At 45.3% G+C, this 14,252-nt stretch overlaps 1 protein-coding gene across 12 annotated transcripts in view; it reads right to left on the reverse strand.

Annotated features, from left to right (window-relative positions):
* The window catches only part of Kcnma1 (potassium calcium-activated channel subfamily M alpha 1), a 699,737-nt gene that overhangs the window by 76,295 nt on the left and 609,190 nt on the right, over positions 1 to 14,252 (reverse strand). For all 12 annotated transcript variants that reach the window (XM_051142911.1, XM_051142912.1, XM_051142922.1 and 9 more), the window contains one exon: positions 12,539 to 12,632. In XM_051142911.1, coding sequence (XP_050998868.1) covers positions 12,539 to 12,632 — 94 coding nt within the window. The remainder of the gene's footprint in view (positions 1 to 12,538; positions 12,633 to 14,252) is intronic.

A 14,252-nucleotide genomic window follows, 5' to 3' on the forward strand; every position in this document is an offset into this window, starting at 1 on the left:
CTTAATAGTTCTATAGCTATCCAGCATCTGTCCCACATATGTAGACAAAAGCTATCATAGAAAAGAGGTTTGAGAAATTAGTCTCTTCTCAACTCTTGAAGAAAATGTTTTGGGGTACAAGAGAATCTTAGTCCTGCCCTGAAGACAAGAGTTAAGTTCAAATTCTTTTGCCCTTATTCATTGGTTGGAAAGAAGGTGTTCTCTTTGCTTCCAAACGCCTGGGACGTGTTCCCAGTGTACTCGGGTCTTAAAAGATATGCAAGACTATATTCACATCTTACCAGACAAGCTGAAGGTACAGCAGGCTGGCAAATGTTCATTTTAAAAAATATGCCTTGGGAGAGAGGTGGTATGTTTTGTTTATGAACATTTGGTCCTTTCTGGAATGTATTATGTTTTAGTAGGAGTGGCCTTTAGCCATCTTAGGAAAGAAGGAAGATGGATGGTCAACTGCCCATCACTGTGAGGGGGAAAAGTGACAGCGAATGACCATTATAAACTATCTAAGGTTGAGGTGCAGGGGAAAAAGCAGCTACAATATGAGTCTAGGGGTTTAAGGCATGATTTGTGTTCTAACATGCGGAATCCAGCAGCCGGCCTTGGGAGCGTCACATCCTCTGTCCTCCACATTGATCTCTGAGTCTGGCCTGGATGATTTAAATATGCACCATGTGGAATTTCTCCCAAAGCATCTGATCTGAGAAACATGAAAAAAAAGTCCCTGAATACAGCAGATATTTACTTTGCAGACCAGATATGGCATTTGAACATCCAACTTTGTTTTCTTTAATCAGTAAAATTATCAATAAATATGAGACTCCCCCAACCCCGCACACACACACACACACACACACACACACACACACACACACACATTCTGAGCTAGTAGAGGAAGATGTAGTAAGTTCAAATGGAAGGTCACATGTAGCAGGAGAAAGAAAACAGGTCAAAGGTCATGATACATAGAGTGTGTGCTATAGCAAAGTAGCACGCAGGGCAATGTTAAGGCCTCAAGAAAGAACCAGTTTATTCCCCATTGGTGTGGGATCAGGAAAGTTTTGATGGAAAAGAAAGCAACAGTTGACCCTCTGAGAGGAGGACCTTAGAAGTAACTGGCAAGCTGTGAAAGGCAAGCATTTCAGTGTTGTTCCACCGGCAGCTGGTAAAATCTACTCAAAGAAGTGAGGTCTAAGTAGCCACAACACGGTGTCCAAAGGTGATGGCTAGAGATGTTTAGTATGCTATTGCTCACCCTAAGGCGCAAAACCCTTCGAGCAGCTGTAGGAGAGATTCTTAGATGTGGCCTGGCAGTCGATCGAGGAGAAGCTGACTGACTCATACAGAAGTCAGGTAAATCCAGAACCGTGCATCCAAAACCAAAAACTGTTATATAAAATAGAATATTGAAAATGAGGGGACTATTTTTCAAGTTACAAGAACTAGGATTATTGGGGGTGACTTAACTACAAATGTTGGCGAGCCTAGAAGACCTACAGATTTGAAGCCATGTGTTCTACTTAGGAAGAGTAGGTAGAAAATTTGGAAAGGATTATGTCACTGCTGGGCTGTGAACAGCTAGAAAGTAGTAGAAAGTAAAGAAGGGTATTGGAGAGTGGAGTTAGGAGCATTGAAGACTGATGAATTTACAGTTCCATTAAAGGCCATGTTCACCAGATTCTGCTGGGGGGAGGGGAGAGGAGGGGTGGTGGTGCTTAGAGTGTGATTCATCTGAGTGACATGAGACTGTGAGATTTCATGGGCCAGACAGGATGAGTTTCTTTACCATGTCAGTTCCTGAAGCAATTTCAAGTGCCTTTCCCTGGCTTATCATGCCATGACACCCGGGGTACAGGTGGAAAGAGGAAGGGTGGGTGTCTCCAGGGATTTCTGCCTCTTATAACAGGAATTCTCCAAATTGTCCTTCTAGAAAAGAGGCCCTTGGCTTTGCTATTGAGTACACCAATCAACCCTGTGGTGGTCCAGGGAGGTCAGGAAGAACGAGGCAGGGTTGCTATGCATGAGAAGGAGGGTGACAAGAAACACCTCTGAGCATCTCAACATCTCCAGCTTGTGTGATAGTGGTGACAGCTAGTCGCAAAGGCCTCCAATGAGCTCTTTAAGACCTAGTGGAGCTAATGACCAGCACGTGATACTACTGGTCCCTTTCATGCAAAGACTGGGTATTTCTTTACCCCACACAGCAAGCCACAACTCTCCTGAGATGCCCCATAATTAACGCAAGGCCCACTAGTCATTTATGCCTTGCCAGAGCACCTGTCATATTTGAAAGGGACAGAAAGTGTATGTGATGGGTTATAGCTATAGCTATTTCACTGGAGTGGGCTCAGGTGTGCAGTCTTCATGTTGAGATCCTCATCCTTAGCACCCCAGAATATGGCCATATTTTGAGTTATGCCATTTATAAAAATAAGATCACTGGGGTTGGTCCCAAATTTCATTTTCTTCCACATAGAAAGTGGAAGTCTGGACTCAGACATCCACAGAACAAGAGCCACAGGAACGTCACGAGAGAAGATCTGCAGGCTGGAAAGAGACGCTAAAACAGGTGTTTCCCTGGGACCTCAGGAATAGCCAGCCCTTTGAAGTCTCGACCTTGAACTTTTAGCCTCCAGAACTTAGAGGAAAGAATTTCCTGCAGTAAATTATACAGATCTACTTGAGCAGTAATGTTTACTTAGCGTAAACTTGCACTGGAGTACAGTACAAATGAGAGCCCAACCTAAAGAAAAGAGGAAGCCTGGTCACTAGCTAGTCAGTCTGCTCAGCTGAACTAAGAGTGTAGTTTTCCCGATGGTGTTTAGGAACTAATAGCAATAAAGGCAAGAGCTACCTATTTCCTCAAGGGCAGTGGCAGCCATGGACTCTAACCTCAGAGGCAAAAATATCTGTCTTCAAATCTTGGCTTGCATCATACTTGGCAAGCTATACCCTGCCTCAGTTTCCCAATCTGTAAGGGAATGTTAAGTACCATCATTACGCCATAGGTTCAATTTAGAGAGTATATAAGCAAAAGTACATCATGCGAACATCAAAGGACTCAGCCGGCCTGTCTTCAGTGAGTGTCTGCTGCTACTATCCCTACTGCTCTGTACAGCCAGCTTAGAATCCAGTCCTGCTTTGGTGCCTCTGATTGTAGGAAATGGAAGAGAAGAGGCCAATGACAAGGACATAGGATACTTTCTGTTGCCTCTCCCACCGCCATGACAAAGAGTTCCCATAAGCTGAATATGTTACCATGCTAACCCCCCCACCCACCCACAATTTGTCATTTGCCCATCGTGCTAATACTCACAAGCATTTTCTGTTATTAAAAGCCCATGTGTATGGATAGGAAATAGTGGGGGAGGGGGCAGCAGCATAGCTCCAGTGGCACTGTGAGGGAGCAGAGGGACAAGCCTTTGAAAGACAAGGTCTGACTGACCAGAAGCCACCAGTCCTGCTGGGCCCCCTTCCCTGCACCCACCCTCTTCCCCCCTCCCCCTGCAGGAGGCAGCTGTGTCTTGTTCCCTCTCCCCTGCAGCCCAATGCCCACAACGCCCTAAGCTGTAACGAGAGGGCAAACAACATCAAGGGTATGTATGAAGTGCACAGCTTGCATGAATACTCAGTAGAAAATTACCCCCGCGAGCCCTTGTCAAGACAATGTGCTAAGGAGTGGCTCAAAAATCAATTAAGGCTTGTGTGAGCCTTTGTCATGTGCCAAAGATCTGAGGGCTGGTTTAGGAATGCCCACTATTTATAACACAGCAGCCCCAGAGAGCTAGGTCCTCCCCCGCTGCCCCCTCCCCCTTTGCTCCTTGCCTCTCAGTTCCTACCTCAGATGTCCACAGCTAGAAATTAAGCATGCCTGACTTAAAGAGGAGAATAAAAGGTCTTTGTTTGGAGGGTGTGCAGAGCAAGGAATGCCACTTGCCATCAATTAATCTCAGGAAGTGAACTAAATGGCCCCCGCCACAGCAGAAACTCAAAAAGCTTGCCTTGAAGACAAGAGCCTAAAGCAAAACCGCAAATCCCTCTCCAAGCAAACCCGCTGTGAGGAAGTCGAATTATATTTTAAAGAGTAGAGTTCCCCTTACAGCCAAATACAGCAAATCCCAGTTTACTGTGTGGCTCTGAGCTCAACACTGGGCTTCAGAAACTTGCATTAAAGCACAAGGGACCCAGCAAAGCTGTGAAAGAAGGAAGTTGCTAGATGGTTTCAGAATCTCGCCCTTCTCCCTGTCCATCACCACAAACATCCCCCACACATACAGGCCAACCCCATCCTGCAGCAGGCTCCAAGAAGCGGGCAGCAGGGTGAAATGTGAACTCAGTACCCTGCTTCTCCCACAGAGCATCTCTGTTATCCACCATTGCGGGGCTGCATGGTATTTCTTAGACTTCATCTTCTGGCTCAAATGCTCATCCTCGGCTTCATCCATTTCTGTGATTCTTTCCCTACAGAAGTATGAGCTGTTCCTTCAGAGAAAAGAATTGGTGTCTATCTCACTAGACGGTGGACTTGCGTAGGACCAGACCTTGCATTTTTCTCCCTCAGGCATTTTCAGCGACTAGTAGAGGACAAGGGATGCTCAATACGCAACCGGAAGTATAAGAGCTATTCAACGAGCCTCACTAGACCTACCATGCTTTCCGGAAATACGCCCGGCAAGAGCTGTCTCTTTTGTTATCCTAAAATGACTTGTTCTGAGATTTTTTTCTAGTATTTCTCACATATAGACAGCGTTTTTGAGTTAAAACAGAATATATGCCATTAAGAAAGGCAACATGGGGGGAAGGAAGGCTATAAAGTTTGTCTTTAGGCAATCAAGGCTGCCTGGAGTTTGCCTGGAGCCAGCCGCCCTAACTACGCAGGAGGGGAGGATCAGGTGTGATGCCCTTAGTGGTCCAGACATTAGTAATGAAGGAACTACTTAGGGCTGCAGTGTGAAATATGAATACTTCTGAAGGATGGGGGCTATCACGCCATGTTTCTCTCATTGCTCTGTTTTTAGTAAGAAGATAGTCTTAGCCTGACATGCCCCACTCCTTTTGGCTCTTGCTAAACAACATTTTCTATTCTATTTGCGAGGATCCTGATTTGTGTAGCCAGGCACCTGCCAGCATCCTTCAACTCTGCAACTACCATCTTGACAGCCATCATTGCCTCTGAGATGTGGCTTTTCTAGGACTCAGCCACCGTCTTGCACCAGATGGACAATCATGGAGCCACCTAAATAGAACTTTCACGCCAGGCTCTAGCCTCTCGGCTTCTCTGGTGCTAACTGCATTGGTGTTCTCCATTTCCACCTAACACAGCACCGTGTACAAGGCACCATCCTCTGAGGAAGATGGGAGGTAGTGCTGTTGTGCCGAGGAGATGGCTCAGGAGAACATACTTGGGCCTTGGTTCTGTAAGATGTCTCTGAAGTGACAGGACAGGATAATGACCTTTTGCTGAGCACTAACTTGTCCTGATTCCAGCGTCAAGTCCATCCAAAGCCTGGAATCATGACACCCATGGTTTTTTTTTCCTTCTCTGGTCCCATGGGGGACTGTCACATGCTGTTAGTTTGTGCATTAAGGGGAAAATTTTATTTAGCTAACCTGTCCCTGCTTTCCTTCTTTTTTCTGGCCAGTGGAAAAAACCATGAGGGTGGCATTCTGTCCCCAACCCCGAGTAGGCTCCAGGCCATTTTGCCATTCCCTATTACTAAACTCTGTCACACTGGCAGGGTCTGATGTGAGAAAGTCTAACAAAAGGCCCCCATGAAAGGCACGAGTCAAAAGAGAAGGGATATGATTTAACAAGTAGATGAGTTTATTTCACCTAATGATCAGCCAATGCCCAAGAGGATGTTTTCCCTCCCATCAAATTCCCTTTACTCTCAGGAAATTGAGGTCTAACCCTTCCTGGGTCCCGTGATGTGAACACTCCTCAAAAGTGTCTGTTTTGGGCACCATCAATCATCTGTGCTGGCCTCCGTGGGAGTTATCTCTTTGTATACGTTGTCCACCTGACACACACCACATAACCGCTCCTGTCTGTCCCTCTCTGTCTTGTTCCAGATTCAGAACTGATATTAGAAAAGCCATGAGATCTTCTTGAGAAGACTCCCTCTTACACGTCTCCACGTTTGTGGTCACAGAAAGGCCCTGATGGAAGACACCTCCATAGCCACTCTTATACCATTGCCAATGATCTTCCCACACCCAACTTAGGGTACCACTTCCTTGAAAACCTGCAAGGGCTTCCTGATGCCCACAATAGGCAAGATCCTCCATGACTGGGAGACCAGAATACACACACATTTTCAACTCCAGTGATGTTACTCCATGGACCCATCACTGCAGCCATCCTAAGCCATGCACAGTGGTCTGAGCATCGTCACTGTTTGAGACTTCCCCCGATGAGATAGACTTCACCTCTCTATGCCCCAGCTTCTTCATCTGTCATACGGGAGTGCTACACTTGCTCAGAGCACTGAAGTTATTGATGAGTTTACATGCACAGCACTCTGGAAATAATGCCCAGGCAACCATGAACAAGGAGGGAGTAATACCAACAGAGTGATGGCAAACTAGAGCTCTTTCATCCTTCACAAACCAGCCTGGGCTATACAGAGCGACAGGAGTCCTTCTGTGTTCACAGATGCTGTAAACTCTTCTTAATCGATTGTGGGGCATGCATGGGCTTGCCTATCCCATTTTGAAGACTGGACTCCCCTCTTCCCCCACCACACTTTAGGTCCCTCAAAGACTTCCCACAATACTTTAAGCACAGTAGGTCCTCATGGGACATTTGCAGGATGAGAACCAATCTGGGAGGTGAGCAGTCACCTGAGGCACACAGCCTTTCAGGTACCATTTGAGAACATGTGTGAAAGCTCAGGTACTGATTTTCATCACCCGAGAAAGAACAACTCCTTGATTCAGCTAGAGATAAGCGCGTGCATGCGTGCATGCCTGTGTATGTGTGAGTGTGTGTGTGTGTGTGCATGTGCGTGTATGTGTGCATGTGTGTGTGTGTGTGTCTGTGTGTTGGGGAGTGGGTAGGGTAGGTTCAGACACACACCACTCTGCTTTAACTGATCATCACATGGCAGGTTGACTTGCTTTCCTAACTTTCTGGACAGCTTTCAATAAGATGGAATCTGTGGGGCTCCAAGTTCAACATCTTTGGCTGAGCTATCTAGGGAGAAAATTCTTGCCCTCCAGGGATTTATAGAGCAACAATCCACAAAGGAGGGAGAACTAGGCAGCAGGTGTGGTGATCTGGGTAGAAAGTAGGAGAAGTTCTTCTAGCAACTCCAGGTTAAGAAAAGGAAAGTGTTGGCACATAGAGTGCAAGGGACACAGGGTCTGCTGTGGCTCACTTCTCAGTGGGTAGAGTGCCAAAGGCATCTTCACTGCCGTTGGCTCTGTCTGGCTGTGAGGGTTGTTTCTGTCAGACTGACTAAAATATCTACCACCTCCATAGACACACACACACACACACACACACACACACACACACACACACACACACACACACACACACACACATACACACACACACACACGGCTGTTCATGTAACAATCATGCAGAGAATGAGATACCACTAAAACACCAGGGTGAGCCTGAGCCTGACAGCAGAACAAATGGGGAGATGGGCCCATTAGTGGAGAGTCCCTACAATTCCTGCAGGTAGACGATTTGGAGGAAGGCCTCACTCTGGCGGCTGTTTTATCTGTGGAAGCCAGGGTGGTAAATTACAGGGCATTCTGGGCTCCGAGTTTCTCTGAAGCTGTCTGTATCACCACCCATAGGCCACTAAAACCTGCCCACATTCAGAATGATTGATTCTGCTCAAAAGTGAGGCACAGAACTATGCTGGAAAGCCCACTTCAAATAAGTCATTAGCTTCTTTATGGATTTGTTGGGGGGGGGGGGGCGCTGCCATAAGGAACAGGACCTGGGATTCTCATCTCCTGAAGAGTAGAAAAGGGGTGTTTTAAGAGATAGAAGGAAATAGGAAAGACAGAAGGATCTAGGTCTGAATGAGCAATGGGGATGTGGAAAGCACAGGACTCAAGAGCCTAGCGGACAGTGCTACACACTCCAAGGCCAACCAGAAGGCCCTTTGGGTGCATCCTTTATTGCTAGGCTAGAAGAGAAACAGAACTCAGCAGACAGCCTGTCTCTTCTTCTCTGACATTCCATGAAGAATGTTAACCACCTGAGGGGGAAAAAAGTGAAGGACAGGTCAGACACCCTGATTTGCATGGGATGGCGGGCCCTGGCTAAGCCGTGATGTAGACCACTGTGGACAGGTAAGATAGAGCATCAGACAACTGTAACTTTGGTGGGATCTGCAGCTCATAGGAGCCAACACAAGAAGCCTGAGTTCTGCAGCTTGGCAAGTTTTGGCTCACCACCTGACCCCCATTCAGCTATTCCGATGTACTATGAGGCAGACAGCTCTGGCCTGGGATGGCTGTCTCCCTCAGCCCCTCTCAGGCAGGCAATGAAAGCAAGATCCACTTTGAAAATTCTCCCCCATCATGCAAACTGACATGGGCATGCTTTTCAAAAACCCACAGCCAATCTGTTGATCATTACTTATTTACAAAGGCCTTCAGGCAGAAAGTCCTGTAAAAACCATACTTGATACGGTATACACTAGCTTTTTCTGCTTATGGAAAAAAAAGTCCCCCCAAGGCTACCTCAAACCATCACTTTCTATTGCACATAAAATGTAGCACGTAACACTAAAGTATTTAATATATATGGTATAATATATCTACAGGAAAGGCATTTGTGTAGAAGTATGTTACCCTGGATTTGGTAATTTGATGTCTTGCTGAAGGCTATGACTTTAAACAGCCTCCACCTCTTACAGGAGACCTGTCATCTTGGTACCCAAGAGCCAACAGAATAAAGAAGTACCCTTAAGCAGCAAAACTTTGACACAGCTTTGAAGCATATGAAAACAGTGTAACTCCTCAGAATTATTATTACTCAAGATCAAAGCAACGAGTCATACTTTACATAGCAAACAGGGACAGGGAATTTGGCTCCCAAGGTTTCACATTTTTCAAATTTCTCTTTATTTATTTATTTATTTGTTCCTCTAAATTTAGGCAAAAGAAAGCACTTGGGCTTTTCTCTCCTTTAAATAGAGAAAACTATTAGCATTAGATAAGCCGATTACCTAAAGGTGAGTAAATAGGACTTGAATGCTAGGCTGACAACTGGCATCATAAAACCCAGTGGCTTGGCAGTTGGTGCGGTTTTTATTCCTTTTCATAAGCTGTAAACACGCATGTAAATCAATGGAGCCCCAGCAAAGCTGCACAGAAGAGGCATAGGACATGGAAGCCTTTCACCAGAGGGAGTGGGGAAGTGCACATGTGACAACAGAGAGGGAAAGGACCAGGAGGATCTGCCACCAGGAATCCATATTCCAGATAGTGGACACAGAGGAGGCAGGAATGTGGTGGGGAAGTGGGGAGTGGAAATAATCAATACTGCATTTTAGTAATTAAAAGGAGAAGGGTCCACGGTCATGGAAAAGGAAGGGGATGCCAGGGAAGCAAGTATTTCCAGAAGAGGGAGCAGTAGAAGAGGGAGCAGAAGAAGGAGGAGCAGTACAGTGCTGAAGTCTCAGTCTCTCCTCTCTGCCCTTCCCTCCCTCCCCTCCCTCACACACACACACACACACACACACACACACACACATGCACACACACATGCACGCACGCACACATGCGCACATACACTTGTGCATGCACATGCACACGTGCGTGCACACATAGCCAACCACCGGTGTTATTCTTCAGGCACTTTCCATCTTCCCTTTTGAGAAAAGGTCTCTCACTGATTCAGAACCAACCAACTAGTCTAGGGTGGCTGGTCAGCAAGCCCCATGAATCCACCTGTCCCCCTTTTTCCAGTCTTAGGATTACCCATAAGCCTTTGTACCTGGTTTCTCCCCAGCACCTCTGTATTGTGGGTATCAAAGTCAGGTCTTCATGTTTGTAAGGCAAGTACTTTACCCTTTGAACTATCTTCACAGGCCCTGGAACCATTCCTTGTCATTAAAGTGTTGGGGAGTCGGAGAGCCTGGGAAAACTGATGGCGGGATCCCAAAACAGTCAAAGAAACAAAAGTGGCACATGATGAATTTGCCTGAGCAGGGACTTGTAGAGTTGTACTGAAATTCTGATTCATTTTTTATTTCTTGAGTGACATCATAGTTTAGAAATGGGGGGACAAGGAAAGGAAGGAGGATAGAAAAGACAAATACTATTCTTAGCTTGTTTAACCATTTCCCCAATTTTATTTGGGCCCCTATAAAGGTATTATTTGTCCCAAATCAGCCAGAAGATACCTTAGGAGAACATCAATGCCCCATTTCCTTTAAGGGGGTCGGGTAGGTTTTTGGTTGCTTTCTTGGGCTATAATGGTTATTTTCAGTGGGAGTTGGTTATAAGTTATTATTGGTCTTATTTAGAGTGAAAACAAGGTTGTACTCAAGGCTGTTTCTCTTTTCCTTTATCTTCCATTCTTAGGGGTTGAAAAGAAAGAAGGAGGAGTATAGAAATAAATAGGGAAGAGAGAACAAAAAGTAGTTTAGAGAATCTGTTCCCCAACTTAATGCCTTAATTGTCACTCATAAGGTATTTTTAATTCACTGGTATAGAATTTTGTATATAGATGAAAAATAAGTTTAATTTTAGATACAGTGGTATAGAATTCAAATGTAAGATTATTTTTCATACACATTATATATATTTCTACTTTAATATGCACTATTGTACCATATAACTCAATTATTATACAAGGTTTACTTCCAATACTTTGAAAGTACAGGCTGTTTAGGATAATAAGTTACACAAGTTAATTGTTAGTTGATCAACTCATAGTCATATCAATTACTAGTCTATTTTTATCACAAGAATATACATCTTAGGTGCAACAGATAGATATGATTCTATAGAAAGATAAGGTAAAATAGTTAGATAAGGTCTTCAAAAACCTAAGAGACATACAGAATATGGCATTTAAAATATTGTTATTATTTTAAAGATTCACTGACAATGAGACAGGTTACCTCCTGGCAACACCCACCCTACCTCAAAGAGGATGATGAGCATCAAAGAACCTCCTTATGGAGATGGCCTCAAATGTGGCAAACAAGCCAGTAGGCAAAATGTCCTTGTTTCAGCCACAGACAGAATTCTGCCTAAAAATGGACAAGCTTGGATGCAGGCAGAGTCAACAGCCAAACTCTGCCAAGACAGGTAAGCAAGTCCTTAATAGTTCCTGCCTCACAGATATGTCTGTCAGAATACTGGGCCAGAAGGCTGCAGATGATGCTAATATTATAGAGAGTTTTGGGTAACTGCTCAGGTAGCAGTCTCTGTCATCTTCTCATTTGGAGAGCTGCTATCTTGTACTCCCAGTATACTCAGGTAATTAATTTCATTCCTTCTCAAGTTTCTGATGGGGTTGAAGACCAGATAGTTTAATTTTACAATTAAGCTTAGTTGTTTAGGGGTTAAGATGTTTTTAGGTCTAGATAGATGTTTTAAGTTGGTAGTGATGAGATATGATAGATATTGTTTTACATTCAGAATTTTAGACTCACCAAGATAGGAAAAATGTTTTCTTCAGGGCTGCCAAATAAAAATAGCCAAGACACTAAGAATGTAACATTTATATAACTCCTGATTGTGTCATAGTTCTTCTTGCTGTAGGTAGTTTATTGTGTGTGTGTGTGTATATATATATATATGCATATATAAAAATATTTAATAAAAAGAGAGGGAGGAAGGAATGAAGGAAGGAAGGAAGGAAGGAGGGAAGGAAGAAGGAAGAAGGAAGGAAGGAAGGAAGGAGGGAAGGAAGAAGGAAGAAGGAAGGAAGGAAGGAAGGAACAAGTGCAGCCAGTTCCATAATTAATATTGCTTTTAACCCGAGCAGAACTGGATTACTTTTGAACTTTGCTTTGGCAAGACCACAGATTATTAAGCTTTTTTTTCTCAGTCAAAATCAATTAACAGAAATTTGATTTCCATCGACAGGATAAAAGGAAGGTAATCTTCAGGTTCATTTCTGATTGTGATGATACATTGCACATATGGCCTTAAGTACAGAAACCAGTCCTCAGAGAGACTGCAGCAGAAAGAGGCTTGCCGCAGGCAAACTAACCACAGAGTCCCTCTGATTGGTTCCCAGTGTCATTAGTGCCACTGCTGTTTAGTAACTACACACAGACAGGACATGGTGACAGCTAAGACTTTAAAGCCTATGTATTTTTCAAACAGCTTTTCAAACTGTTTTTCGTGACAGAATTTTTTCAGCTCTATCATTAACTGCTGACAAGCTGACAGAGTAAATACTCCAGCCTTTAAGAAGCCATCTAACGATCTCTCTCCCCTCCCCCATGAAGCGGCTGGAGAGGGAGGTCTGGGCCTGGACTTGGGCAGGTGGGGAGGCCAGGGAAGGAGCTGGGGAGGTGACCGCGCTGGGGCGAGGGGGGGCTCTGCTTACCTCATCAGCTTCGGGGAGGAGTTGGGTGAGGTCCTCATGCCCCCATTACGTTGTTTTTTTTTTGGTGACAGTGTTGGCGGCTGCTCGTCTTCAACTGCAAATACAGGCAGCTTGTGAGATTATGAACAGTTTGAGGGCACAGTGCCAAACACAGGCAAGATATCAAAGGACACACATTCAAGGCTCAGTCACTCACTAGAAGAGTCACGGCTGTCTTTAGAGGCCCCGTGACAAAGACCGGATGCGTTAGTCAGAGAGGCCGGCTGAGAGGAGGTTGAAGCAATATTGCTTTGTGCACCAACCCTTGAACATGCACTGCAAACAGACTAGAACAATCTATAAATGCCCTGGCACAAGAAAAGTGAGAAATGGTGATTTATCTACATACGAAAATACAGGTCATTATTCCTTGAGTTAATTTTGGTTAAGGGTTAATACTGTGCTTGGTTGAATACTCAAAATGAAGTTTCTTGTAACCAAAATCAGAATTAAGAGTTATGTTTGAGGTAGCAGATTAGCTGCCAGCCTGCTGCTTCTCCAAATGAACCAAGTTAACTGGCTCCCAATCCTTGCACCCACAGCAAGAGCTTTGAGGAGAGGCTGGAATTTCAAGCCTTAGCAGCACATGTCTCATATCACAGCGGGCTGGGAACACCAGCGCATGTAGGCTCAAGAGTCCCCAGCGCAGCTCAGCTCTCTTCCCTGCAGCTGCAGCAGGGAGGGTACCTGGTGCTGGAGAGGCACGCTACAATGAAGGAAGAGGTTGCCACAGAAGCACAGCTCTTAATGATGTGGCGATGGGTGGGCATGGAGGGTGGCGAGGAGGCGCTGAGCCCCACAGACTGCTTCAGGGATGTCGAAACCATACAAGTCACTAAGCAACGGGAAGCTTCACTCACAGACAACACACAGCACTGCAGTCTGATGCTTCTGCCCAGAGATACCCACTAATAAGCACTGGAGATGGGCTAGCCTGCACCATGCTTGTTTTCTGTTTTTAAGAGAGCTGCTGGATAGTTAGCAGATGGCTGTCCAGCCTGTCACCCAAGGGCGTGTGCAACAAAACTCTAGTTCTTCTCTCCCCACCCCCCACACAGTCCAGGCTAAGGCTGTAACGTCCAGAAGGAAATTTAGGATCCTCGGATTCTTAGAGTTGATTGTCATACAGACTAGGAGGAAACAGCCCTGAAACTCGGAATGCATGGATGTTACCTTAAAGAGAAATATTAGTAGTGACAACAGCAAAAGAAGCTTGTTATATTTTAATATGTATGAGCCTTAGCTGGGGGGGGGGGTGGGGGGGGGGGGAGAGTCCAGCTCAGCCACTTGCTGTTATTCACAAGACCCATGACTGAGCATGCATCCTATAGTACTTCCGTGAAAGCCCTAAATAAACATAGGCGGTTAGGACACACAGCACCAATGAGGTTTGAACATGCTAACCATCCTCCAAATTTGCTTCAGAAGGGCCACACTTCATATGCACCGTATGCACCCCTGTTCTACTGTCAGTTTGGGGTTACCTCATTCTGAGTGGCCCAAGGCAAAGGAAAACTGGTGTGACAAGGTGAGAGAGAAGTACCTGATGGGATCGATGCCGGGAAAGCCTGTAAAGGCTCACAACCCATTCTCTCTCCCACCTGATCCCTCCTTCACCCCCACCCCCACCGCCCACCCTAGGCTCCACTCAGGCTGAGGCCCTATCAGTCACTTA

Source organism: Acomys russatus, chromosome 3 (genome assembly GCF_903995435.1).
Source record: "Acomys russatus chromosome 3, mAcoRus1.1, whole genome shotgun sequence".
Classification (NCBI taxonomy): domain Eukaryota; kingdom Metazoa; phylum Chordata; class Mammalia; order Rodentia; family Muridae; genus Acomys; species Acomys russatus.